This window comes from Spironucleus salmonicida, chromosome 2 (assembly GCF_000497125.1).
Source record: "Spironucleus salmonicida strain ATCC 50377 chromosome 2, whole genome shotgun sequence".
Lineage (NCBI taxonomy): Eukaryota > Fornicata > Diplomonadida > Hexamitidae > Spironucleus > Spironucleus salmonicida.
Window position 1 is genome coordinate 322,087 of NC_090597.1, and position 24,430 is coordinate 346,516.

At 38.0% G+C, this 24,430-nt stretch overlaps 10 protein-coding genes, 1 non-coding gene and 3 pseudogenes across 11 annotated transcripts; 9 read left to right on the forward strand and 5 right to left on the reverse strand. All coding sequences in view use genetic code 6, as the record gives it.

Annotated features, from left to right (window-relative positions):
* Positions 1-430: 430 nt before the first annotated feature.
* SS50377_21404 (uncharacterized protein) lies at positions 431-1,555 on the reverse strand (the record flags this gene model as incomplete). Its single annotated transcript, XM_067905331.1, has 1 exon — positions 431-1,555. The coding sequence occupies one exon, from the start codon at positions 1,553-1,555 to the stop codon at positions 431-433; it is 1,125 nt and encodes a 374-aa protein (XP_067766648.1).
* Positions 1,556-2,812: 1,257 nt separating this feature from the next.
* On the forward strand, positions 2,813-3,751 carry SS50377_21405 (uncharacterized protein; the record flags this gene model as incomplete). Its single annotated transcript, XM_067905332.1, has 1 exon — positions 2,813-3,751. One exon carries the CDS (start codon positions 2,813-2,815, stop codon positions 3,749-3,751), a length of 939 nt encoding a protein of 312 aa, XP_067766649.1.
* Positions 3,752-3,846: 95 nt separating this feature from the next.
* On the forward strand, positions 3,847-4,203 carry SS50377_21406 (uncharacterized protein; the record flags this gene model as incomplete). The annotated part of the gene is made up of 1 exon (XM_067905333.1): positions 3,847-4,203. One exon carries the CDS (start codon positions 3,847-3,849, stop codon positions 4,201-4,203), a length of 357 nt encoding a protein of 118 aa, XP_067766650.1.
* Positions 4,204-4,248: 45 nt separating this feature from the next.
* On the reverse strand, positions 4,249-4,632 carry SS50377_21407 (uncharacterized protein; the record flags this gene model as incomplete). Its single annotated transcript, XM_067905334.1, has 1 exon — positions 4,249-4,632. One exon carries the CDS (start codon positions 4,630-4,632, stop codon positions 4,249-4,251), a length of 384 nt encoding a protein of 127 aa, XP_067766651.1.
* A 29-nt stretch (positions 4,633-4,661) lies between these two features.
* SS50377_21408 (uncharacterized protein) lies at positions 4,662-5,192 on the reverse strand (the record flags this gene model as incomplete). Its single annotated transcript, XM_067905335.1, has 1 exon — positions 4,662-5,192. One exon carries the CDS (start codon positions 5,190-5,192, stop codon positions 4,662-4,664), a length of 531 nt encoding a protein of 176 aa, XP_067766652.1.
* A 369-nt stretch (positions 5,193-5,561) lies between these two features.
* SS50377_21409 (uncharacterized protein) lies at positions 5,562-6,032 on the forward strand (the record flags this gene model as incomplete). The annotated part of the gene is made up of 1 exon (XM_067905336.1): positions 5,562-6,032. One exon carries the CDS (start codon positions 5,562-5,564, stop codon positions 6,030-6,032), a length of 471 nt encoding a protein of 156 aa, XP_067766653.1.
* A 34-nt stretch (positions 6,033-6,066) lies between these two features.
* On the forward strand, positions 6,067-6,816 carry SS50377_21410 (uncharacterized protein; the record flags this gene model as incomplete). Its single annotated transcript, XM_067905337.1, has 1 exon — positions 6,067-6,816. The coding sequence occupies one exon, from the start codon at positions 6,067-6,069 to the stop codon at positions 6,814-6,816; it is 750 nt and encodes a 249-aa protein (XP_067766654.1).
* A 45-nt stretch (positions 6,817-6,861) lies between these two features.
* On the forward strand, positions 6,862-7,503 carry SS50377_21411 (uncharacterized protein; the record flags this gene model as incomplete). The annotated part of the gene is made up of 1 exon (XM_067905338.1): positions 6,862-7,503. One exon carries the CDS (start codon positions 6,862-6,864, stop codon positions 7,501-7,503), a length of 642 nt encoding a protein of 213 aa, XP_067766655.1.
* A 2-nt stretch (positions 7,504-7,505) lies between these two features.
* SS50377_21412 (uncharacterized protein) lies at positions 7,506-7,784 on the forward strand (the record flags this gene model as incomplete). Its single annotated transcript, XM_067905339.1, has 1 exon — positions 7,506-7,784. The coding sequence occupies one exon, from the start codon at positions 7,506-7,508 to the stop codon at positions 7,782-7,784; it is 279 nt and encodes a 92-aa protein (XP_067766656.1).
* A 979-nt stretch (positions 7,785-8,763) lies between these two features.
* SS50377_21413 (Cysteine-rich membrane protein 2) lies at positions 8,764-10,653 on the forward strand (annotated as a pseudogene).
* A 1,625-nt stretch (positions 10,654-12,278) lies between these two features.
* SS50377_21414 (Cysteine-rich protein) lies at positions 12,279-13,664 on the forward strand (the record flags this gene model as incomplete). Its single annotated transcript, XM_067905340.1, has 1 exon — positions 12,279-13,664. The coding sequence occupies one exon, from the start codon at positions 12,279-12,281 to the stop codon at positions 13,662-13,664; it is 1,386 nt and encodes a 461-aa protein (XP_067766657.1).
* Positions 13,665-15,860: 2,196 nt separating this feature from the next.
* Positions 15,861-18,110, forward strand: SS50377_21415 (Cysteine-rich membrane protein 2; annotated as a pseudogene).
* Positions 18,111-18,849: 739 nt separating this feature from the next.
* On the reverse strand, positions 18,850-18,944 carry SS50377_t20023. Its single transcript has 2 exons — positions 18,910-18,944; positions 18,850-18,883 (listed from the first exon to the last, which is right to left on the reverse strand). It is a non-coding gene; the product is annotated as a tRNA-Asn (tRNA).
* A 953-nt stretch (positions 18,945-19,897) lies between these two features.
* SS50377_21416 (Cysteine-rich membrane protein 1) lies at positions 19,898-23,851 on the reverse strand (annotated as a pseudogene).
* Between the last annotated feature and the right edge of the window lie 579 nt (positions 23,852-24,430).

Here is a 24,430-nt window from a genome sequence, read left to right on the forward strand (position 1 = left end):
CCCGTTTTGCACTTTTATGCTGAATCTTGGCTACCGGAGCAAGCACAGGTGTTATCTTTGCAGGTCCCGTTCCCGCCGCAAATTAATTTATCGTCGCCAATGCATGCATTTGTTATACATTTTTAATCTACCAAAGTGAAGCCCGTGAGACAATTGGTGCAGTCATTGTCGAAGTTTTCTTTGCACTTACAGGCTTTCGTAGTTAAATCGCAGGTCCCGTTGTTGGCACAAATTACATCGTCCTTGAGGCACTGGGTGGCCGTGCAAACGTTCTTATCGCCAATTTTTACCATCTGTAGACCGTCTTCGCAGGCGCCACATTTAGGCTAAAAGCCAGGACCGCACTTGCAGGCGTCATTCGTGCAGGTCCCGTTTCCGCTGCAAATCACACCAGAGTCAACACAAGCAGTGGCAACGCAGTCTTCATTTATCAACTCTTTCCCTGCAGCACACGCGGAGCACTATTGTGCGGGATCCAAATTATTTCTGCACCTGCATTTATTTGAAGAGCAGGTCCCCTTGTTGCTGCAAGTTGTTCTACCTGAAACGCAAGGGGTAGGGACACAAATTCCATCCAATAACGTGTTATTTGCCATACATTTAGAGCACTGGTTCTAAGGATCAAAATTTTTGTGCACCAGCATTTATTTCCAGAGCAGGTACCATTACCGTTACAAATATTTTTCCCCGTTATACAAGAATTAGATACACAAACTCCGTCAATAACGCTTAAACCGTCTTAACATGACGTACACTTAGTTTTTGGATCAAACTTTTTTTAACACTAACATTTATTTCCAGAGCAGGCCCCTATGTTGTTGCATATTGTTTTATTTACGACACAACCAGCCACCTTACAGGTCTTGACGCCGTCTTAGTCTATTTCAGCATAGCCTTCCACACATTCAGAGCACTATTTTGCCGGATCATACTTTTCTCTGCAGATACATTTTTTGTTTGCATCGCAGTGCCCGTCGTTATTGCAGACCTTTTCGCCGTTTACGCAGTTGTTGTTGATACAATAGTTAGCTAATTTCGTATACTCGGTATCGCAATTTTAGCATTAGCTGGCACTGTCATAGCCCTCAAAACATTGGCAAGTTCCCTTATCGCAGGATCCTATATTGGCGCAAATCCTGCCATCGGCGCTAAGACAGCTCGCCTTTGTGCATCGTTATTTTCCTTAAATTTCGACAATTATATCACCTTCAGCGCATTGTGAGCATTTTGATGCAGGGTCAAAATTGTTGGCGCAGGAGCAAACACTATTAGTACAGCTTCCGTTGTCAGAGCAGATTTTTCCATCAATAAGGCATCCCGCGTACGAGCATACCTCATCCACTGGTTCTAGGCCATTCGCACAAGCTGAACACTTTTAAGCTGGATCTAAATTTTTGTCACAGTAGCAAGACGTTTTACCGGCCTTGTTTGTAAGGCAAAGTCCCTATTCTGAGCATACCTTCTTATTAGAATCTATACATACGTCAGAATAGCATTCTTTGTATCCTTCTCTGTCTACAGCTTATACATAACCTGTTGGACATAATGAAGTCATTTTACTAAGTTGTGTCATACAGATATGGTAAAGTTGTATAATATTAGTAAATAGAGAAACTTATTGTTAGATATATAGTTATATTATATAGAAATAAAGTATTATTAATATCAAAAACAGGGTATTTCATCAATTATGTATATTTGTATATAATATGTTAATAATTTTCTTGCATACAATTTTAATGTGAAATCTAAAATATATGATTGACCTTCTATTATATTAATGAATTAGAAATTCATTTTTACTATGATCTAGTATGTCATATCTAATAATTCGTATAGTTCTTCGTTAACAATCCACATTACATATTTTTTAAAATGTTCAATATTAATCAGACTACTGCCATAAATTCATTCAATTTTCTAGAAATAGAGTAACTTTAAATGAACTAAGGTAACATTAATATTATTTCGTGCATCAATATCTATTTAATGTGATATTTTGTAGTAAAAATAACCATATTCAATTTCTAATATATAAAAATCAGTATATTTAATTATACAATAATTCCGCCTTTTGAAGTTTAAGTATAGAAAGTAAAATATATTTTTCCTAAAATATTAAGTCTAAGCTTTAATAATACGATTAAATAAATGGATACTTGTATTGATGTAAATAACGATTTTTTAACATCACAGTGTAGTATTAGTAATTCCTACTATGAGAAACCATAGAATATATAGTGAAGTAGTAAGTAACCCATACCAAAAACAGGAACCAGTACTCTCCAGTTTCAAAACCGCCAAAGTCATTTTTATGACCGCGTTGCGACCAGAGCCATGACTTTCCGTTGTTTAAACCGAAACCGGCCGAGCCCTACTTTTGGTACGGGTTGCGTAATACTGCATAGTTCAAAAGTTCTGATGAAATTATAAAAGATTAAGGTGACTATAATCCTCACAAAGCAAGAGTTTTATAATGATTTTCTATACGCTCTATAAAATTAATTTAAAGTATTTCTTTACGGATTTTCGTGTCTAAATCAAAAGCTTTATCACGTTAATACGCACAATTTTTAAGCATAACATTTAGTATTATTATTAAACATAACCACAAAGCATTTGAAATCTAAGTAGTAATATTGTGATTTTATTATAAAATTAGTCAGCTTCTACGCTTAAACTAATCACCCATATCCTTTTCATGCATTTAGTTGAATGATTCAAATAACACATTTGGTGCATAAATAACTAGGCGTGGTACAGTAGCCGCTATCTCTCCTCTGGCCGCTCTTTTTACCATGCCATTCTCAAAATGTTGACTTACCAGACCTAGGTTCCCGATATTATATTTAATATTATAGTCATCGCGAGGAGAAATGAAGTTATGCAGCAGCTCGGGCCCGCTCGACCGCCTCCCAGCATCCGTAAGCAGCACCCGGCTCGTTGCGTCGAGCCATGCTTTAGTCCGCTATCTATATAATCTTATGAGTAGAAAATGCTCCGCCCGGCTCAGTAGCTGAACGAGGCGGCGCGCTTCAGCCCCACTTTCGCCGCCATGCCGGCCCTGATCTTGACGAAAATCGTCACATGGGCCTGCCTGTTGTGCCACCTCAGAAACGGTACCGCGCGCAGCACATTGTTGAACACCAGCACGCCCAGGACGGTCACGACGAAGCCCGCGCACTTTAGCGGCGTGTACCTAGCCGACACGGACTCGTAGCCGAACGAGGTGAGGAATATCCAGTTTGTGATGGACTTCAGTGTATTGAACGTAGAGCTGCTCGCTGCCGAGGTTCGGTTCGTGATTTCGGCGGCAGCGGCGTTGAGGAGGAGCGCGAAAACAGCGTACAGCGCGTGCATCAAGCCCTGCGTCGGCGATGAGCTCACCTGGTAGAGCCAGCCCCGCGAGTCTTCGAAGGGCGACTGCGGCGTGGTGGTCGAAAACGGGTTGACGACGACGTTCAGCACCGGGAGCAGGATCGCGCACAGCAGCACACCCCAGCCGCCCTGGTTACCGATCACCACCAGGCCGCTCGTCTGGACTCGCCGCAGGATCATCTCCTGCAACACGTAGTAGCTGGCCGACAGGAAGCAGCCCACGGCGGTGTAGAGCACGCCGAGGATGGCTTTCAGCGGAAAGTCAGACTAGTCGTTGGCCAGGTCCTCGCCGAGCGAAACTAGGACCCGCCTGCGAGTATAGCCAGCAACCCAAGACACTGGGGCAGGTCAAAATTGCGCGTGTAGTCCTTGAAGATCGGTAGCGATATGAGCGCAACGAAAATGGGTGTTAGCCTCCCCACTATGTTGTATACCTCAATGTTGGAGTAGAACTTCCCCAGATGAAAGATGGAGGATGCGATAAAATCGATGGCGGCCGGAATAATGAAATAGAGCGTGTGCCTCAGAAATTTGAAGTAAACCTTCGTCTCCTGCAGGGCGGGCTGCGGGGTCTTAAGCTGCCTCTTAACGAACTCGACCACCGCAAATACAGCGAGGCTCAGAAACTCCCCGATGAACATGAAGAGGACCAGCATGTATGGGTGGTTAAACGACTCACCTTCGCAGGTGGGGCACGTAGGCAGGACCTGCGACATGATCGTGTGCTGGAGCACTTAGCAGGCAGATGAGGAAAGCAGAGACAGTGCTACTAATACGTAGATAAGCGGCATGCTTTTATGCGCTAAGGGGCCGAGCATCCTCTGAATACTATTTTTGCAAGTTGCTGATTATTATGTTATATACTGCCTATCATACCATACCTAATATCCCTTATTCAATATATAGAGAACAATGTTAATTGCCAACTATACAATTTTCCATGGGGTATTACTATACTGAAATAGAACTGAAAATTTTCTGGAACGAAATTTGTTTCGTATTGGTAGGAAAACTAAGTAAACGCAGAATTCTATTTTGGACGTGGTTGGGAAAATCAAACCATACCTTCATTTACCAAGCTAGCACCTAGCTTGATGGCACCTGTTCTATCGCTTCGGCTCTGCTAAAAATAGAATAAACCCGCGCTTTATGTTTAGGCACGAATACCTCAGAATTTGGTAAACCACCTCTCTGCGCAATCCACAACTAAAGGTGCTATCTAGAGATCTTCACATTCCTTTGGAATTATAGCATTATTATATAATTTATAGCTAGTAAAATAATCAATGAAAATTGCCGAAGCCGCCGTTGCAGCCGCCTCCTCCCATGCCATTTGACATTCCCGGGTTCATTCCATGGCCCATTCCCATTCCCATGTTTCCGCATCCCATGCCCATGCCTGGATTTGGCATCATCGGCCCACAGCCCATTCCGTGCATACCGCCGCCGTTCTGCATAAGCCCTGGGTTGCCGTGGAGCATCATTACCTAGCCGGCAAAGTCTTGGCATGACATCCTTGTGGGGTGGTCCATACGGCACTTGAAGCAGTACATGTAGACACCATAGCGGCTATGCATCTCCATGTTGCTAAAATACTGTTTGAACTGAGGGTTGTTTTTGTATTGTTGTACGATCGGGAACACATCCATGCACTGGCCCTGGGGGTAACCCATTCCCATCTATTGCCCCATGCCCATACCCATAGGATGCCTCATGCCAATTTGCTAGTTCATGCCCATATTTCCCATATGAAGGCCGGCGCCTCCGCTTACATGCGTAGAGCTTGTTACCATACCAGAACCTTCGCCTCCCATTTTGGGAAACTGCTGTCCACGCAAATAGTTACCCTATTATATTTAGTAAAATAGTAAGTTTCTACTTTTTTTGATTTTCACTGTAATATATGTTACCCGAATTACATTACTTTTAAAATTAAAGACTAAATAATACAATGCTGTTTGTATATAAATTACAAGAGATGAATATATTATAAGGTGACATCTATCGTGTAATTATAGTATAATTAGCTATACTTTAAAAAATCCACATCAACAAGAATTTATTATTATATATTGATACATTATCCTACTAGTAAATGCAATTTAAATGTGACTGTATCCTTTAAAAATAGTGCAGCCTGATTGATTTTTAATAGCTATATATACGCTTAAGTAAAGTAGCGTATGGTTAGAAGTAAATCTATTCTTAATACCTATGAGTTGTTCTTTCGCTGTCGGATGCAGCATATGTTATTCATATTATCTCGACGAAATAAGAAAGCTACATCACTTTTACTTTCGACATTGGTAGCTTCTGCAATACTTACTGTACTCCAGATTTGGTGCACTGGGAAGACATTGCAAGGCGCTACCTCAAATTTATAATTTGGCATTATAACGTAAATATGTTAGTTATACAGATGCGTAGTCTTGTTAAAATTTCAAAAAACTATTTAGCAGTTAAATGTTCTCCAACATTTGCAATCAAGTAAGCAATGCAATATAACCTAACTTAGTGCCAGAGCAGCAATATCTCGCTGTAGGAAACCTATGAGAGTCTAACTAAAGACGATATTTCTTCTAGCAGATTATGATTCTTCTTGCTCTACTAATAAGATAGATGCTCCTTACTACCAACAATAATCGTAATTATGATTAATTATTGAACCGTTAAATTATAATTTATCAAATGTCGAATTTAACAATTTTAGCAGATAATGTTTCTATACTTTTCGTATTACATTTTTAAATATATGTAATTCGCAGTATGGAGTACTAAATATAACATTTTAATTGCTAAACTAGTTATTTAACGCAAGAGTAAGGGAACCCTATATGCTAGGCCGCTACATTGAATTCTTCGTTTATGATCAGTGGTTACTACCGTTTTAGCTAATTTTAAATCGCATATGATTTAAATGAAGCACTTTCGCTCAACTTCACTATTTTTTCTAAATATACTTTTAATGAGAGGATCAGTAAAGTGCCCGAGTTTAAATTTATTCTCATTTTGAACGACAAAGAAAACGCTATAAATTTATAAATATTTTCAACCACAGTAATTGATAGAACTTTATTTTATTAAGCACTACCTTGCGCCTATCAACTCTTAATGTCAATAGTAAGCACTCCTGAATTAGTACGGACCTTGAGTGGTTATGCTAGTCAGGCTTTACAATTATTGTTTGCACGTGCTCAGTTAGCAATACTAGCTAAGATGACTAAATACAAAACGCAAGCATGGGATAATGAATCAATATTGATCTCTACTTAGGAATTAAAAATTAAATTGTTGATCCGCATTTTCCTAAATACTGTAAGTAATTATACCTAGCTACAAAATTATTTTATATATAAATATTTTACTCAAAATTATAATATCATAAAAATATATACATGTTCTCGAAAAATATTCTATACTTCTAAAACCTAGCTTTGATTAATTACAACTAGAATAGCTAATCAATGATAATTAAAAGATAATATGGCAATAATGTAATATATCTCGTTAACTTCTATAATCAGTCAAATCAGCGGTTGTAACCACAGATTAAAACTTGTCAATTTTCAAAATGTTACTGTACACTAAGGAAGAAGCAAAAAAGTATATTTTCAAAAGAATATTACTCGAAATAGTCTAACGGGAGCTTGGCTGTGCTCAGCAACATTGGAATTTGAAACCTTAATGAGGGCTCACGGAATTAATGGCAGATACAAGTACAAGATGGGGTGTTAGAGTTGTTTCGTTAGACGGGTATTTATTGTAAAGGTAAAACAACCTCTTCACAGGAAAGAGTCAAATTACTGTTAGCACATTGTCATTCATTAGTTACAAATGGAAATAGTGCAAACAATTATATAAAACTGGATATTATTCATTTTTATTCTATATATTATACAATAATATACAGTCAATAATAGAATGCATTAGATTAATAAATAATTGCTGGTCAACCAATCTGAAATATACTATACTTTAGGCATAAATAATATGCATAATACGCTGCATCAAATTATATGTTCATTATAGTGTCTATAAAATATTGGACTATATTAATTTTACGATTCTTATTAATAGGAATATAGTTGTTAACTAATAAGATTAGCGTAATTTCTTGTAGCATGAAAATGGTAACAACTCATGATTTTTACGCTAATTATGGAAAGGCAAATAATGAAATGCAAGTTCCTTCTAAGATTCCGTTAGTTATGGATCATATGGCATGCTAAGCAATGGAAGATATTATCTTACCTGCTTAGTAATACAGTTTGATATTTATGAATAACCAAGCTGAATTATATTGGTAGTAGTAGATGGTGTATTAATATTAAATACATGGTTTACAATAACTAACATAAAGTACTCGTTTTGATAATCAAAGCCAATTTAGTGTATTGATTATGTGATCTGAGAATTCTGGCATAAGCTAATATTTTATTGCTAGCATGCCCTGCTCCTAACAAAGTACCATCAGTGTCTACATGCACTAAAAGCTTAACAATAGGGAAACTGTATGCGATTACACTAAAACTACTAAAATATCAATAAAATGTTGTAATTAGCAGCTATCTATTTAAGATACCTCTCAAAATAGAGTATTTCATATATGACCACTTTAAGATTATAACTTTATATTTTAAAATATTAATACATATGGAATACAGTACTTTATATATTAATTATAGCCTTTCTGTTATCTTTAAATATTGATCTATCTGCATCTAACTTTAGGTTCACGTTACATACAAGTATAATTTTTAAATAAATCTTAATTGTGTATTTAAGTTAATTATTTTTTGATTCTCGCCATAAACTTTATTTACCCTAAATTAAAGTCTGTTATATTAAACTATTTCGGTTTCTAGATTCCATTTATCAAGTAAATATAAAGTTAAAATGTAATATTTATGTTTGTATATATTTATATATATAGGATTCACAATTATTGTTCTAAATATATATTTATAAATAGTAATATTAAGTTTACGAATTTATAATACTAACTCTACAATATCATATAACTGATATCTAATTTTATTTTCATATTTATATTAAGTAACTAACTAATACTATAATTATTATTGAAGCACAATAGATATTTTTAGATAAACATGCTGATTATTATTATTATTTTATTATTATTATTATTATTTTTTTTTTTTTTTTTTTTTTTTTTTTTATTATTTTTTTTTTTTTTTTTATTTTATTATTATTATTATTTTATTATTATTATTATTATTATTATTATTACATATTTAATTTATATTTATTTCAAGACGACCCTAATTAGTGTCATTATTACTAATATAGATACTGAAAACGAGAAACTATTAATATGAAATTTAGCTTAAGTAAATTACACACGTCAAAAGCCACTCCACTATAATGGCACAATTTATCTGCCCAGATAATCCTTGCCCAAGCGGTATGGTCTGCCCCAGTACAGCGCTCGGTACCACCAAGGCACAATGCGTAAAGTGCGGAGTATTTAATTGCGCTAAGTGCCTTCCCGATAATCCTGATATCTGCGTTTCCTGCATACAGGGAAGCATTTTAAAGGATGGATTTTGTCCCAGTTGCTCGCAAATGTGTGATGTTTGCGAAAGTGAGGTAGCCTGCAAAACTTGTAAGCAGGGAGCTTATCTTTCGGATCAAAAATGTGCATTTTGCCCTACTCGTTGCGGTTAATGCGACTCCTAGGGTGTTTGCTAAGCCTGCAAAGAAGGTTTCTTTTTAGATGCAAAAAAAGAATGTGAGTATTGTATGGATAATTGCAGTGTGTGTTTGGACAAAAAAACGTGCTAAACGTGCAAAATGGGATTTAGACTGTCTGGATCGCAGTGCGTTGCCTGCTCATCTGGATGTGATATCTGCACCGATGATAATACTTGCACAAAGTGTAATTAAGCATCGATTGCCGATAATAATTAATGTATATCCTGTCCAAATAATTGCCTGACATGTAAAAAGCAAGGCCAGTGTGAGATATGTAAAGAAGGCCATTTTTTAGAAAATGGTGGATGTTCCCATGTGGTAAGCGTTGTCTTATCTGCGAATCTAAGAACAAATGTAAAGTCTGCTAGCCCCATTACAGTACATCAGCTGTCGTAGATAATGGTGATTGCACTTCTCTACATGCGATGATATTAATTAATGTGCAAAAAATTAATAATGTATAGATAGAAGTGGAGGATAGCATTGTCGTGTCTTAAGATAAAACTGTTCATCATGGATATAGAACAAAGTGCATTTAGTGTGCACCGCATTTTAACCTTTTTGAAGGTTCCTGTGACCATTGCTCAGCCAACTGCGAGTACTGCGTCTCGAGCACATATGCTCCAACTGCTTTGACTACCATTTGTGAATAACTAAAAAGTCTGCCAAACATGCTCAGGCGGGTGCCTGCACTGTATGAGCGAGAAGAAGTGCTATGAATGCACCCCTGGCTATGAACTGCAGAAAGACGCATGCGTCAAAATTTTAGCTAACGAATGCTCGCCCTCCACCCCCTGCAAAAACGGAATGTTCTGCGAACACGTTAAAGGAGAAACGAAGTGCAAGGACTGTATGCTAGGATGCGACATTTGCACCAGCTCCCTAACCTGCAGCGCCTGCAAATCGAGCCTCATTTTCGAAAACGGCGCCTGCGTGGCGTGCCCCTTAAACTGCAAAACCTGCTCGGATTCGACGACCTGCACCGCCTGTTTGTACGACCTAGCGCTGTCCGAAAACGGCAAATGCGTCAAGAACGAGTGCACGGTGCGCAATCAGTGCAAGAAAGCAGAATTTTGCGATATGGCGTCTTCTGGTAACACCTGCAAATCTTGTGCGCCAAATTGCGCGAATTGCGAAAGTTCAGAAAAGTGCAATTCCTGTCAAGAAGGCTTCTCTATAACGAAAGCGCCCAATGCGTTAAATCCAGTGCGCCGCCAACAGGCCGTGCGGAACTGGCGAATTCTGCGACCCCAAGGGAGCTGCAAGTCCTGCAGTTCAAATTGCGCGGATTGCGAAAGTCAGAGAATTGCAATCCTGCATTAGCGGATTCGCTGCGAACGACAGCGAAAGTGCGTTTTGCAGAATAACAAAGCGGGCGGCGGCTACGTTATCGCTATAATTATCGCCGTTTTAATTGTGGTCGCGTGCGTTACGGGCGGTGCGATTTTCTTTATCGTGAAGAGGAAGAGAGATAGTGGAAGGGATTGCACAGAATGGCGACGAAGCGCGATGTTGCTGGTAGTTAGGATAAAGTTTCGGCGTTTTCCAGTGACTGAATGAGGTTAATTCGAGTAGTTGAAAATATCGTATAATAGGTTTAGTGGTAAGTAAGGTTTAGCAATTGGGGTTGTTAGAATGTATAAGATATTGGGCGTTAAATGATAGATTTATAATATTGTTAGATAACTAATATGGGCAGTAGCAAGTTGTAGATGAAAATATTTATAATTATTTTGGAAGGCGGGGTTTGAAGTAATAGATTGTGAGGAGTGGATTTAGAAGTTTAGGGGAAGTTTATGAGTGTGTGCTTCCTTTACGTGAGCCACGTCTCACTGTTACTTTGATTTTAGCTGTTATTTAAGTTTTCAGTTAAAGTTGAAACAACGATGTAATGTATTTAGTCAGCAATAAGATACAAATATTCTCAATCTAAGAAATATTAATTAATTATGATTTTAGAGTGAGTGAAATCTCACATATTTTTCCATGAATACAATATAAATTATATGACTGATATACTTAGAAATTTAAAAAACAAATTCTTTCTTATAATGCAATATATACTATATATTGAAGGATATTTTCTTAATATGTTTGAACTTCTAGACATTAAATAAATATCATACTTTTATTCTGCATCATAAATGAGCGGATATCATGTATGGACGTAAAACGGCATAAGATAACTTATGTGTGCAGTGTAAATCTCAACCAATATTACTGGTAGGATAAGTTGGAAAAATGTCACATAATCTCTAAATTATGAGAACTAGTGTTAGCTGAAGCGATAATATTACAATATAATGGTTCGAAACAAAAAAATACGTGATCTTCTGAAAATTTAAATGTATAAAAGTCAGCTATTTTGGGTGAGCTATTTAAAATAATTGGATAAGATTGATATATATTATTTGCATGAAGTTTATTTTAATAATATTTTGAGTACTGTACTTCACTGACTCTTTATTATAAGCTTATATTATCTTGCATTTTTTAATTAAATTTGTACTTATAAATACTAATATGCCAATATAAACCCTTTTACCGGCATAATAATTTTCAATAGTACTATGTAACTGACTACATATCACTAATTATCACTGTAACATGAATTTATGATCCAATTTTGTGTTGCTACATTTCCTAATTTGCATTATATATTCTAAAACCCTGATTATGGATTCTATCAATTCAAGATGTGCATTCAATAATATTCTTATAAAATAGAGTAAGACTCTCAAACTTTAATATTTCAAAGTAATGAAAAATGTGATCACTAATTTTATATGATACTAAGAAACAAAAGATATAGGATAAATACAAGTATTAGTATACGAAAGTAATTTTTAGTTTTTGGAGGTAACTATTAAATTACCTTGCACGGATATTAAACCACAAATGAATATATAATTAATATCTACTTTATCCCCTTAAACGTTATTATTTATTAGAATCTTAGTGAAACTTGAAATAGTATCTAAAGGATAGCCATAATCCATTGGTAATAAATTTATATAAAAATTACTCTATCTTGTCACTTTAATATATACTTCTACATAACTCCGAGTAGGCTTCTTTGAAGCTTGCCTATAAACATCATAATAGTAATCGCTAGCATATAAGAGAAGCTATCAAAGGCATATTATATAAAACAATACAGTTATTGGAAGATCATCATTTTAAAAATGACCTCTAAACCATATTGTTCAGTGGGAAACGATATCTGCTAGAAAGGCTATTTCTGCCCAGCAGAAGGTGTAATGCATGAGTAATGCTAAAGATGCTCAAGTGACATTAAGGTTGGCCAAGGATGCAATTGTACAGCATTGACGAGTATTAGAAACTGCATGAAGTGCAGAGGTAAGCACTGCTCCGAATGTATACCTGGGTTCTTTACATAGCTTAATAAGTGCACAAGATGTAAAGAAGGATGCAAGACGTGCACCTCCTTGCGCAATTGCACTATGTGCGAGGATAACTACATATTTAACACCTCTAGTAAAATATGTACACCTAGATGTATCACAAACGACGACTGTAGAAATATTTAAGGCCAGTACTGTGACTAGTAAACTCATATGTGCACACCCTGCGGTTCGTTCTGCTCAGCTTGTGTATCATCTGATTTCTGCTATACCTGCACATCGACTTATCACACTCTAACCACCGCTGGTCTTTGCACCGCCGGGTGTACCTACCTTCAGGATGGTTAATACTGCAAAGATGGCAAGGCGGAGCCCTGCGCCGGAGGTATCGAATCAGCGTGCAAGTGTGGTTAGTATTAAAATTGTGCCACCTGCTCTTAGGACGGATACTGCACCTCTTGCCTAACAAATTATATGCAGGACATGTTTGGAGCCTGCTCTTAATGTGCATATGGCTACGAAATGAACGAGTCAATTTGCATTCCGATTCAGTTTACTCATTAAGCTTCTGGAGTATGCTCCTTAACTAGCTTAACATGCAGGGCCGGTTATTTCTGCCCAGCTAAAGATTACAATTTAGTGCAGTGTCTGCCCTGCAACAATAATATGGCCTACGGAGAATCATGCTACTGCTAAGACAGCATACCTACCAATAATTGTATTGAGTGTGCCGGTGGATAGTGTACCGGTCTTCTGTACGTGCATAACGACCATACGATGGCTGAAAATAATTGTCGTCCTGGATGCTAAATTTGTGATTACTACTAGAACTGTATTTAGTGTGACGAAACTCATTATATAGATTATTCAACTCTAATTTGTTATGAGAAATGCAATACTAATTAAGAATGCGCTGGACCAGAGCCAAGATACTGTGATCCAGATAGTATGACATGCAGTAATGTTTGCTTGGTTGCTTGGCATGTGGTAACAAATATGAATGCTACAAATGCGACCCACTTCATTATGTCACCACTATAGCAGGATTTTGTGCCCCCAAATGTGATAATCTTCCAATAGGACATTACTGCAATAATGGTAAACCTGAGCCATGTGCTTAGGGAATAACATCTATGTGTAACTGTGGAACATCATAAAATTGTGCCACTTGCAATTTTGAATGCAATACATGCGATTTATGTCTGACTAATGCAACAAATTATAATAATTAGTGCCTTACTAAGTTTGATTTAGACTAAATGTATCAGTAATCATAGCTTGTTGCCTAGAAAATAATGTTAAGTGATCCCTTAACTGCTAGAAACTACCTTGGACCAGCAGCTGCAGTTGTTATTTTTACAGTCTGTATAGGTGTTGTATTGTATTTCGTTCAGAAAAGAGTCCGCAAGAACACCAAAGTTACTGCAACCGCAATTAACTGAGATAATTAATTCACTTTAAAACGTATAAGCGTACATAGTTAACTATAAATATTTCGTCAAGAGTAAAAATCACATAGTTATTAAACTTTAAAAGCTATATTATTAAGATATTCTGCCATTATAAACATACAATAAACTTTTTATCTCGTATTAATTTACTATATCTGACAAGTATCCTAAGTAACTAGTAAGATTTAACTATTTTTTAAAAACTTACTTAGAAATAGATAATTACAATGATCTCAAAAATTACAAGTTTTATTATCTTATTATATAGAGTTAATACCTAAATAGAAGATATAATTTAGAAATCAACGAAACTGCTTAATTTGCAATACATAGTATAATAATTTATAGAAACATAGCATAGATTAGGTATTTTTATAAGACTACCCAAGATGGTTTATTAATGTTGATTTGTTTCAATAATAATATTATTAAGTTTATTGAATAATAATTGAATACATCCGTAATATTCATTGTATTTATTAATTAATTAAGTATACATATGCGCAGAGATTTTTCTGTGTTAATGTCCAAGTATTTATTTTCAACTTGTAATTCCACTGTTAAATGCTAAAAATCTTATTTATATATTTCAATGCTAAATAATAGCTTGGATTATTAGATATTTTTCATACTATAGAAATTCTTTAAATAATATTTAGAAAAATATTATAGCTTATCTTTCTTATTTAATATGCTTTATATGATCATATAGTACTAATCACATATGTTAAAGTAAAATATGAATAGTTTCATTGTAAAATAGAATTAAAATATGAATAATTTTTGTATTGTAACAGATTAAGAACATCAATACGTACTGAATATATATTGATAATATTTAGACCAATATTATATCTAGAGTTGAAATAAATAATTGCTTCTTGTTTATCATATTTTTATGTTTTAGTAATTAAAGTTTATTTATATACTATCAAACTTGAACATAATTTAATGCTTTATTGTCAAGATTAGTAAATTCATCTTAATATTTCCTTAAAAATTTATTTAGTTTAAATTATAATTATTATTTAGTAAATTATAATTATATAATTTTTTAGAAGTATATAAGCGTTAATGTATAACAATAATAAAACTACTAAAAATTGAAATCCACATTATCATTTCTAATAACTATTACCAAAAAAATTTAAATTTATACAATCCTTATGAAAATATCAAATATTTTCACGGAAACCCGAATAGAACCATAAGTAATAGCAAGTATATTAATCTGTTTTTAGCAATTAATCACATGAACTTAATAAATTATAGTAGAAATAGGATGATATTTATTTTTTTAAGTCCTTGTTCTAATAGTATTGTAAGATATAAATTGATGTATCAGAAAATAAAAATCAATTACTAGGAGCTACATATTAGTTGAACTTCTAGATACCATAGTATATATAATGTTTATAAATCTTATTTTAAACAAACTTGCAATTTAGTAAAACAATAATATTTATATAAAAGCCTTTCAGCCATAGTAAAATTAACAGCTCATTCTAAATAGAAATAATGTTCATTTTTATTATAAAGCATATTATGTTTCCACTTATTTAATTTTTTAGTAAATTTAATTTAGTAGTACAGTAAATAACCATATATTATGATTAATAAAATTTGTATAAAATTTTATAGTTTTCTTATTATCCAGAAGGTATGTATTAAGTGGGTTCAAAATATTAAAGTTATCTTCTAATTATAGTTTTTATTATTTCTATCCCAATACTTTTCAAATTATTTTCACTGATTTCACTAATTTTTATAACCAGATAATTATTATTAAATTTTTTCTTAAAGTAAGATATCCAATTTATCTTTAGTTGAACCGTATTTTCTCTTAGTTCAATATAATCCTATTTTATTAACATATACTTTCCTTTAAACCAAATTTATCTATATTCCATGATAGAATATTATAATAATTTTACCACTCCTTTTATTGTTCATGGGCGCAGCCGGATCTTGCTCAGACGAGTCAAATAAGTGCGGTTCACCCTATTACTGCCCTCTCGACCACCATGAATCAACTGCATGTCTCCTGTGTAATCCAAGCCAGCCAGTCGGAACCTCCTGCCAATGCGGTAAAAAGTACACAATCCACCCCAACTGCGCGGGCTGCAACGGCGAAGCCTGTATCGCTTGTACACAAAATTTCTTTCTACTAAATAGCAAGTGCGAAGCCTGCATCGCAAACTGCACGACCTGCAGCAGCAATACGACCTGCGACTCGTGTTTTGCTGGCTACTTTGCGAACGCCTCGAAAGTCTGCCAGAAGTGCTCAGAAAACTGCCAAACATGCAGCACCGAGACTAGCTGTCTAACATGCTTTCCGAATCAGTTCCTGACCCCTGAGAAATCCTGCCACTTCTGCGCCAAAAACTGCGAGAAGTGCCAGGGCTGACCGCTTGCGACGTCTGCAAGGACGGGTACTTTCCAGCGGCAGTGGGTTGTGAAAAGTGTGGTGAAGCGATGAAAATAGGTGATGAATGTCAGTGTGCTGCCGTTAAAATCGCCAATTGCGTGCAGTGCGCTGGTGCCAAGTGCGCGACCTGCAGGATGGGATACAAGCTCATTCTCGGTACCTGCGTGCCAGACTAGTGTCAGGTGGATAAAAATTGCCAGATTTACGAGTTCTGCGACGTGAGTGCCACCAAACCCAACGCGTGCAGGTCGTGCTCCAAGCGGTGCAAAACTTGTTCAGGAGCCGATGACCACTGCACTTCATGCCAGGAGGGTCAGTTCCTCGCCGAAAACACCTGCCAGCCGTGCGATTTTGGCACACCGGCCGGTTTTTCCTGCAACTGCGGGACAATCATGGCCGCTAACTGTGGTAAGTGCTTAGATGACGCCTGTGCGAGCTGCATCGACGGGTTCATCATGCGTGCAGCGGTATGTGTTCCTTGCGCGTAGGACCAAATTCAGGCCGCAAGTTGCACATGTCATGGCCAGGTGATCGCAGGCTGCGTGTCGTGCAGCGCAAAAGGCTGTGACGCATGCAAGCCAAATTTCAAGCTCATAGACAACGCCTGTCTGCCGAACGAATGCCAGAATACCGTAGACTGCAAAAGCGGCGAGTTCTGCCTGGAGAGCCCGGTGCAGGTGAACCACTGCGTATCGTGCGGCGAGAACTGTGCCGTGTGCCAGAACGCTGACATTTGCACGCGCTGCCAAAGTGGCTTCTTCAGAGATTCACAAAGCGCCTGCGCGCCCTGCGCACGCGATATTCAAATGGGTGGCGGCTGCCAGTGTGGGGAGCTCGAAATCAGCAACTGCGCAGAGTGCGGCGCGGACACCTGCAAAGCATGCAGGGATAAGTACGACCTGCGCGGCGGTGCCTGTATCGCAAACGAGTGCCAGGACGACTCGGAGTGCGGGGATGGGAATTTTTGCAGCATCCGCGCATCAGGGCACCAGTGTGCTAAATGCGGCAAGAGCTGCCAATCGTGCAAAAAGAGCGCAACAAATTGTACCAGCTGCAACTCTGGGCAGAGCTTGATCGGTGGAGTCTGCGACAGATGCCGTTTCGACAGCCCGGCAGGCACTGCGTGCAACTGCAGCGGGAAACTCGTGCCAAACTGCGGTTTCTGCGAGAAGCAAAACTGCTAATTTGCGCCAATAATTTTTTCCTTGACGGCAGCGTCTGCGCTCCGTGCAGCGATAACCGTCCGATTGGGAGCCTTTGCACCTGCTCTGGGCTGGACACTGAGAATTGCGCGCTTTGCGGTACAAATTCGTGCGCTAAATGCGTTGTCGGCAGCAAGATAATTGACGGAGAATGCAGGTCTGACGAGTGCGGGAACAGTAGAGTGTGCGAGGCAGGAAAGTACTGCTAGCAGTTTGTGGACAAAATTAATGTTTGTCTGGAATGTGATGTTAGTGCTAGACCTGCACTATGGTGGGTTCGTGCGATTTATGTTCATCTGGGTATTTTAAAACGGCGCAAAACTGCGTTCTGTGCGATAAAATTTAAAATGGGGAGTGTAACTGCGGTGAAATGATGCTAAAGTCGTGTAGGATGTGCGAAAAAGATAAATGTATTTAGTGCGCAGTTGGAAATAGCGTGCGTGAAGGTGTTTGCGTCAGCTGTGCAGAACTGGTAGAGGGCGAAAAGTGTGATTGTGGACTCAAATAAATTAACTGCATCAAATGCGGTTAGGAAAATCAGTGCTCAGTATGCCATGATGGTCACATATGATAAAAGGGAATGCATCAGTTGCGCCGACAATCCCCAGCTATGCGTAATAAAATTTCATAAATACAATTATTTTCATCGTCATAGGAATCTTAGGTGGGATAGCCTTAATAGTCGGGGCTGCGGTATTTGTAATCATCGCTAGGAAACGGAAATCCCATGTTAATCCAGATTATGACACCACACTTTTAAATCAGAGCAACAACTCGAGCAGCTAGTTATTTTGAGTGACATGTGACATATTTTAAATGCTATTGGCGTTAAAGTGTTTGAGGTAGATATCGGATGGCATTATATAGAGAAGTTAAGGAAAATGCTTTACTGACAGTTTAAGTAAAACTTTCACAGCCTTCATGTATTCTAGTCACGAGAGTTATAAGTATTATCTCATTATTGTCATTAGCCATTGTAATGAAAAATGATTAGTTTCAGAGATGTTAGTAGTGACTACTAGATAGTATAATTGTAAATGCAGCTGCTAAATTCATACTTTTAATTTCAATTTTTAGCCCATTCTCATAAACGGATGTGAGTATGACCATTGTGCAGTAAGTTTCCATAAACAGTCAGATATATAATGTGATAAATATCTTAATTTTAGCATATGGCTTATACTAGGATTGGGCTAGATGCGCTTTATTGTAATATACAGGATGCATATAGTAAATGTTGAATACTGCCTATAATCTATAATATGGAAATTTCGTACCTTGACTATCTCTTGATATAATTAGTAAGGGAATAGCACGACTAGGAATCGAACCCAGGTCTCTTAAAAAATTTCGCCAAATGGCAAATAGAATAATCATAAGAATGCTCCCACTGCACCATCGTACTAATATTATATTTTATTAACTAGCATAGTATTTTCTTATTACTCCTAGAGCCTACTTAGCTGTATATGAAAATTATGCAGAAAGTATCATGCTTCATAAATTACTTAAACTAGCTATAGCCACCTATTCCGTGCATAATGAGATCCTCATACACAAAAGCTGATTAAGTTGGATTTAGGCATTTCCCTAAAAGTTTTTACTTTGCTAAATACAATTATAATATATATTGATACTTTTCTAAAATACGAACATGGAAACCTGTAGATGATTTATTTCATCGAGGGTAGTTTGATTTAATATTTGGTAATATTAACAACAAATAAGCACTAAAACACTACTGGGATGTATTTCGCCTAAGTGGTGAATTTATTTGTATAAGTACCACTAGTTACCGTAAATCACTAAACTAGTCTTTATAACAAACTACTACTTACTGTTTGTATAAATTTATAAGAAGTGGCCTTAATTTAGCTACGAAATTATTGGTATAGTGTCTACTATTAATAAGTTCTAATTAAATTAACTTATTATTTAACTTAACTTTAGGCACTCTTACTTAAAATATTTTAGTATTTTTACTTAAGCTATCTAAAATGCTTAATTTATAGGAAATAAGCAATTAATAGGTGTAAAATAATAAAGCTAGGTATTAAAATAATATTATTATTGTTCACTGTATTTCAATAAATAGTGTCTTAAATTAAAGCTTCCAAGTAAAAATTTATATCAAAATTTGCTTAAAACTATAACATTTGATGTAAACTTATACGTCATAACAATTACAGAATGCTTACTGATCTAAAAGTAGATTACGTAGTTCCTATTATCTAAAGTTTCACTTTACTCTGTTCTGATAAACATACTTGCCTATTAGCATTTAAGATAAAATAAACCATTGATAGTGAGCAAAATAGTGAATAAATATAAGCTTTCACAAAATAAATATTAAACCTCTCACTTTGCCATATTGTGCTGGAAGCTGTATTTCTTAGGGCGCTTGGCGTAAAAGATGGACACGCCGGCTATTATGCCTACAGCGGCCACCGCAGCTACCACCATACCGGCTATGTTCGCTATGAACAGCGACTCATTGCGCTATTCTTCTATCGGGACGCAGGCTTGCTCGACCATTTCAAAACCCTCGGCGCAGGAGTCGCATTAATCTTCCGTGCTCAACTTCCACTCCGGGGTGCAGGCGAAGCATTTCGTACCGCTGCAGTTTGCGCAGTTTAGCATACTGGCGCAGTTGCACGAACTTTTGCCGTTGCAAGCCTCGCAGGACTGGGAGGAACCGCACATTTCACCTACTAAGCAGTTATCGTCAGTCTTGCACATCACCTTGCAGACCTGATCGACCAGTACGTATCCGGTAAAGCAGCCTGCACACTTGTTCCCATCGCAGCTCGTGCACGTATCGAACTGGTTCCCCTCGCAGTTACAGAGATAGCCTGGCGATACATATTAGCACAAAGAGCAGGAAGGGGACAAAATACAGGCATGCCCGGTGAGGCAGAATGACGAGTCCTTGGTGTTCTCGCAGACCCCCGTGAAGCCTGGAGGGCTCACTAGGCACCGCTTGTTGATCATCACCGACCCCGCCATGCAGGTGGCACATCCCTTGTTGTCTGCGGTGCAGGTGGCGCAGTTCGGCGCATTGCCGCAGTTGCACTGGTTTTGGACCGCAGGGCACTATTTCGTCTCATTGGGGCCGCTGCAGTAGTGCCCCGCCGGAACAGGTTTGCTGCAAATCGGCACCGAGCAGGAGTTCTGAGAGTCGGGCCCGTACCCCGACAGGCAGCTGGAGCAGGTTCCGGCAGCACTGCACGCGACACAGTTTATCGAGTCGCCGCAGTTGCAGGCTTTGTCCTATTTTCCGCAGACGTTGCACTCGCTGGAGTTTTGATCGCAGTATTAGTTTACAGGGCAGTCAGAGGTGTTGACGCAGGTGACTTTGGGTTGGCAAAAGCCATTAACGAGCAGAAACCTTCCAGGCATGTCTGGCAGCTGTCTTGGTACGCCGAGCAGGTCTGGCAGTTTTTGGCCTCCGAGCATTTGCATTCCTTAACCGATGCGGTGGTGCAGAGCTCGCAGCTGGCTTCTTTATCGTCAGAAGGACAGAAGAAGCCGTTGAAGCAGGAGTTTGCTGGCCCGCATTTGTTAGGCTTGCACTCGCCCTTGAGGAGCTCCAGCCAGCAATACAGAGCTTGCACTAATTATCTTAGCAGAAAATGCAGTTTTCGCGCATGGTTCCACCGCAGTTGCACGACTTCCCACTCGTCAGCTGGTTGCATGGAAGGCATACCTCCCCGAACTAGCCATTGCAGAAAAACGAGTTGTTGCACCTCGAAGACTTGTTGCTTTATCGCATATATTTTTAGTTTCATTAGTGATTTTAGCGCATTACAGAGTGGAAGGATTGAATACATGGCCGCTCGTGCACGTCTGGCAAGTGTTGGATAGAATTCCGCAGGTTTTACAGTTTTGTGCCGTTCCGCAGTTGCACGCTGCGTCTACCGCAATTGAGCATGGCTCGCACTTTGCGTTTGCTGCCGAGTCAGGCGGACAGTGGTGTTGGGAAGGCATTTTGCCGCTAAAAGATCATCCCCGCAGTTGTTTTCTACACAGGCCCCTTGTAATAGCTCAAACCCGGTAATACAGCTCGTGCAGCTTCCACTGCTGCATTTGTTACAGTTCTTGATGTCATCTCCGCTGCAGTGACAGAATTAGTTTATCTTAAGCTGACCACAGCTGACGCAAATGGTTCCAAAAGTACCATTACAGTAAAAGTCGTCATTACACAATGTTGATTTATCATTAGAATCACATATATTTCCCTTCAGACTACATTAATTCTTGTCATCTAATTCGTATCCGGCAATGCAGGAACCGCAGGAGTTACTGGTGCTACCGCAGGTTTGGCAGAAGTTGGCCCCGCATTAGCAGGCATTAGCGGATTTATCTGTGCATAACTAGCAGTTAACCGTGCCGCTGCTCCCATCAGGGCAGTAATTGCCCAACGCGCAGGTGCTTGAGGGCCCGCCAGAATTGCAGGTGTTTGTCACGCAGATGTTGTTGTACGGATAGTAGCCTTCAATGCAGGCCTCGCAGCCACATTCTCCGAATTACATTACTTACAATTTCGTAACAGCACACTACCGCATTTGCAGGCCTTACCTTTGTCCATTGAAACACAAGATACGCACGCGTCTCCGAAGTTTCCTTTGCAGAACTTGCCAGACATGCAAAGAGTGGAGCCATTGGCGAAGTCGCAGATATCGCCCTTCAAAACACATTGAGAAGTGCTCGCCTGCAAATCATATCCAGAAAAGCAGGACCCACAAGTATTTACTACCGTCCCGCACGTTTAACAACTAGGGAGAAGCCCGCACTTGCATTCTTGCTGCTGATTATTGCATTGCTTGCAAACCTCGGTTCCCGATACTGCGCTATTCGAACAGTAGTACCCATCAATGCAGTTTTGTGTGTTTTTGGGATCTCCGCACATATTGGGTACGCAAACTCCATCGATAGGCAGATATTTATCAATGCAAACTTCGCATTTATCCCCTTTGCATTACTTGCAGTTTTCTTGGAGCGTCAAGTTGCAATTGCAAAATTGACCCTCTGCAATATTCGCGCATAGTTTACAATCATCTCCAGGTTTCCATTGCACATGAAACCTATATCACATGTAAAGGACTCCTATAAAGGGCTGCAAACATTAGACTTCGCTATGCAGCGCATTTTGTCGTTGAAATGAAACCTGGAAGACAGGTGCTGCACGTTTATTTCTCCAAATCGCAGGTTTCGCAGTTTTGCAGGTAAAAACACTAGCACGGCACCGTTTAACCCTTCACACAGGGTTCGCACGCTGCCATCCCCTGCGTCCACGCCGGGCAGGCATACTCATTAAGCATAAGCTCGTCTCGTTCGTACAATAGTTAGCGATGCAGTTGGTTCCAGTGCTAATTCGTGACATGAAAAACCCGTAACCACATTCATCACATTCTGCGTTTTGCACCTAATACAATTATAGAGCTTTCTACGTGGGTTACAGTGACATCCTTCGCTGAGATACATCGTGTCGCAAGATCGGCAAACCAGACCGCTTTCGTCGCAGTAGAATCCTTTTGTGCAGTTTGAACTCGTGGGGTTGTTTGGGTTACCGCCTGAAATACAAGTCTTCGGGTTCTAGCAACTTTTATAATCTTAATTGAAAACCGTTCCGAAAGTCAAACCTTGGGCACAGGTCCTGCAGCCAACTCCGCCAACGTCGCATACCTTACACCCCTATATTGTATCATACTCCTCACAATGGCATCGAACACCTGGGTCCGTACTCGTAGAACAGCTGTTACATTTACCGCCGCTACAATGGTATCCTACGTCACAGTTATTGCTGGCCTAGCAAGATTTTTGAACGATGGTGCTTTCGCATTTCCCATTTACCAAAATTAAGCCCCTGATGCATTTTGAGCAGAAGTCGCCATCGCAGTTCTGGCATCCTGCTATGGCTTAACCGGCGCAGTTACAGCTTAATTAAATGTTTATGTCGTTGCACTTTTGGCATTTGGCACCAGACTATTGGGGACAGAAGTACTCGTGCGGGCAGACTGCCGAATCGTTGTTGCAGTTATCTTGGGAGAGAATACAACGATTGTTGGACAGAGTATAACCAGTTATGCACTTGGAGCACTAGATTCCGGTACACTCAGCACAGTTTTCTCGTAGGTTGTCTGCACAGTTGCACTTCTTTCCAGGGAGCATGTTAACGTGACATTTTTTACACATCACGCCGTCTTTATAGTTAGGAAGAGGACAATATGAGTTAGTAGCACAGTCGAGTGAGTGGAGTTGCAGGTCTAGGTTTCTAGAGCAGTTTCCATAATAATTCTATGGTTCGGGCATTATATAAAATTAGAATAATCATATACTTTTAATAATAATGTATATACAGAACAAAAATGTGAGTTTTTTAAATTATTTTTGGATTATCATTATAGTTTAAGAATATATACTACTTTTCGCAGTTATAACTATTTTCATAATTATTTATTTTGATAAATAATAATATATTATAAAAATATTAAATTATAAATTAGTGTGTTTATACTAAAAATATTTGTAATTTGCTAAGGAATTTAGAAAATCTTTTATATAATTAATTATATTATCAATAAACACTTATCTTTATTTTTAAAGTAATAAATATAATGTATTATATATAAATAATAAATGCATCGTATATAAAAGTATGCATGTTTTGAAAAATAATTATATTTACCATACTCACCAGTAATAGTTGATATTAACTATTTTGGTAATTTCTTTTCTATATATATTTTTAAATTAATAGAATATTACTAATGTAATATTATATGGTAATAGTTCTATTTTTATTTACTATAATTAAGAAACTAGTTTTTCAATGTCTGAAATGTATATTATTAATATTAATTTTTCAGTTTAATAACTATTATATAAACA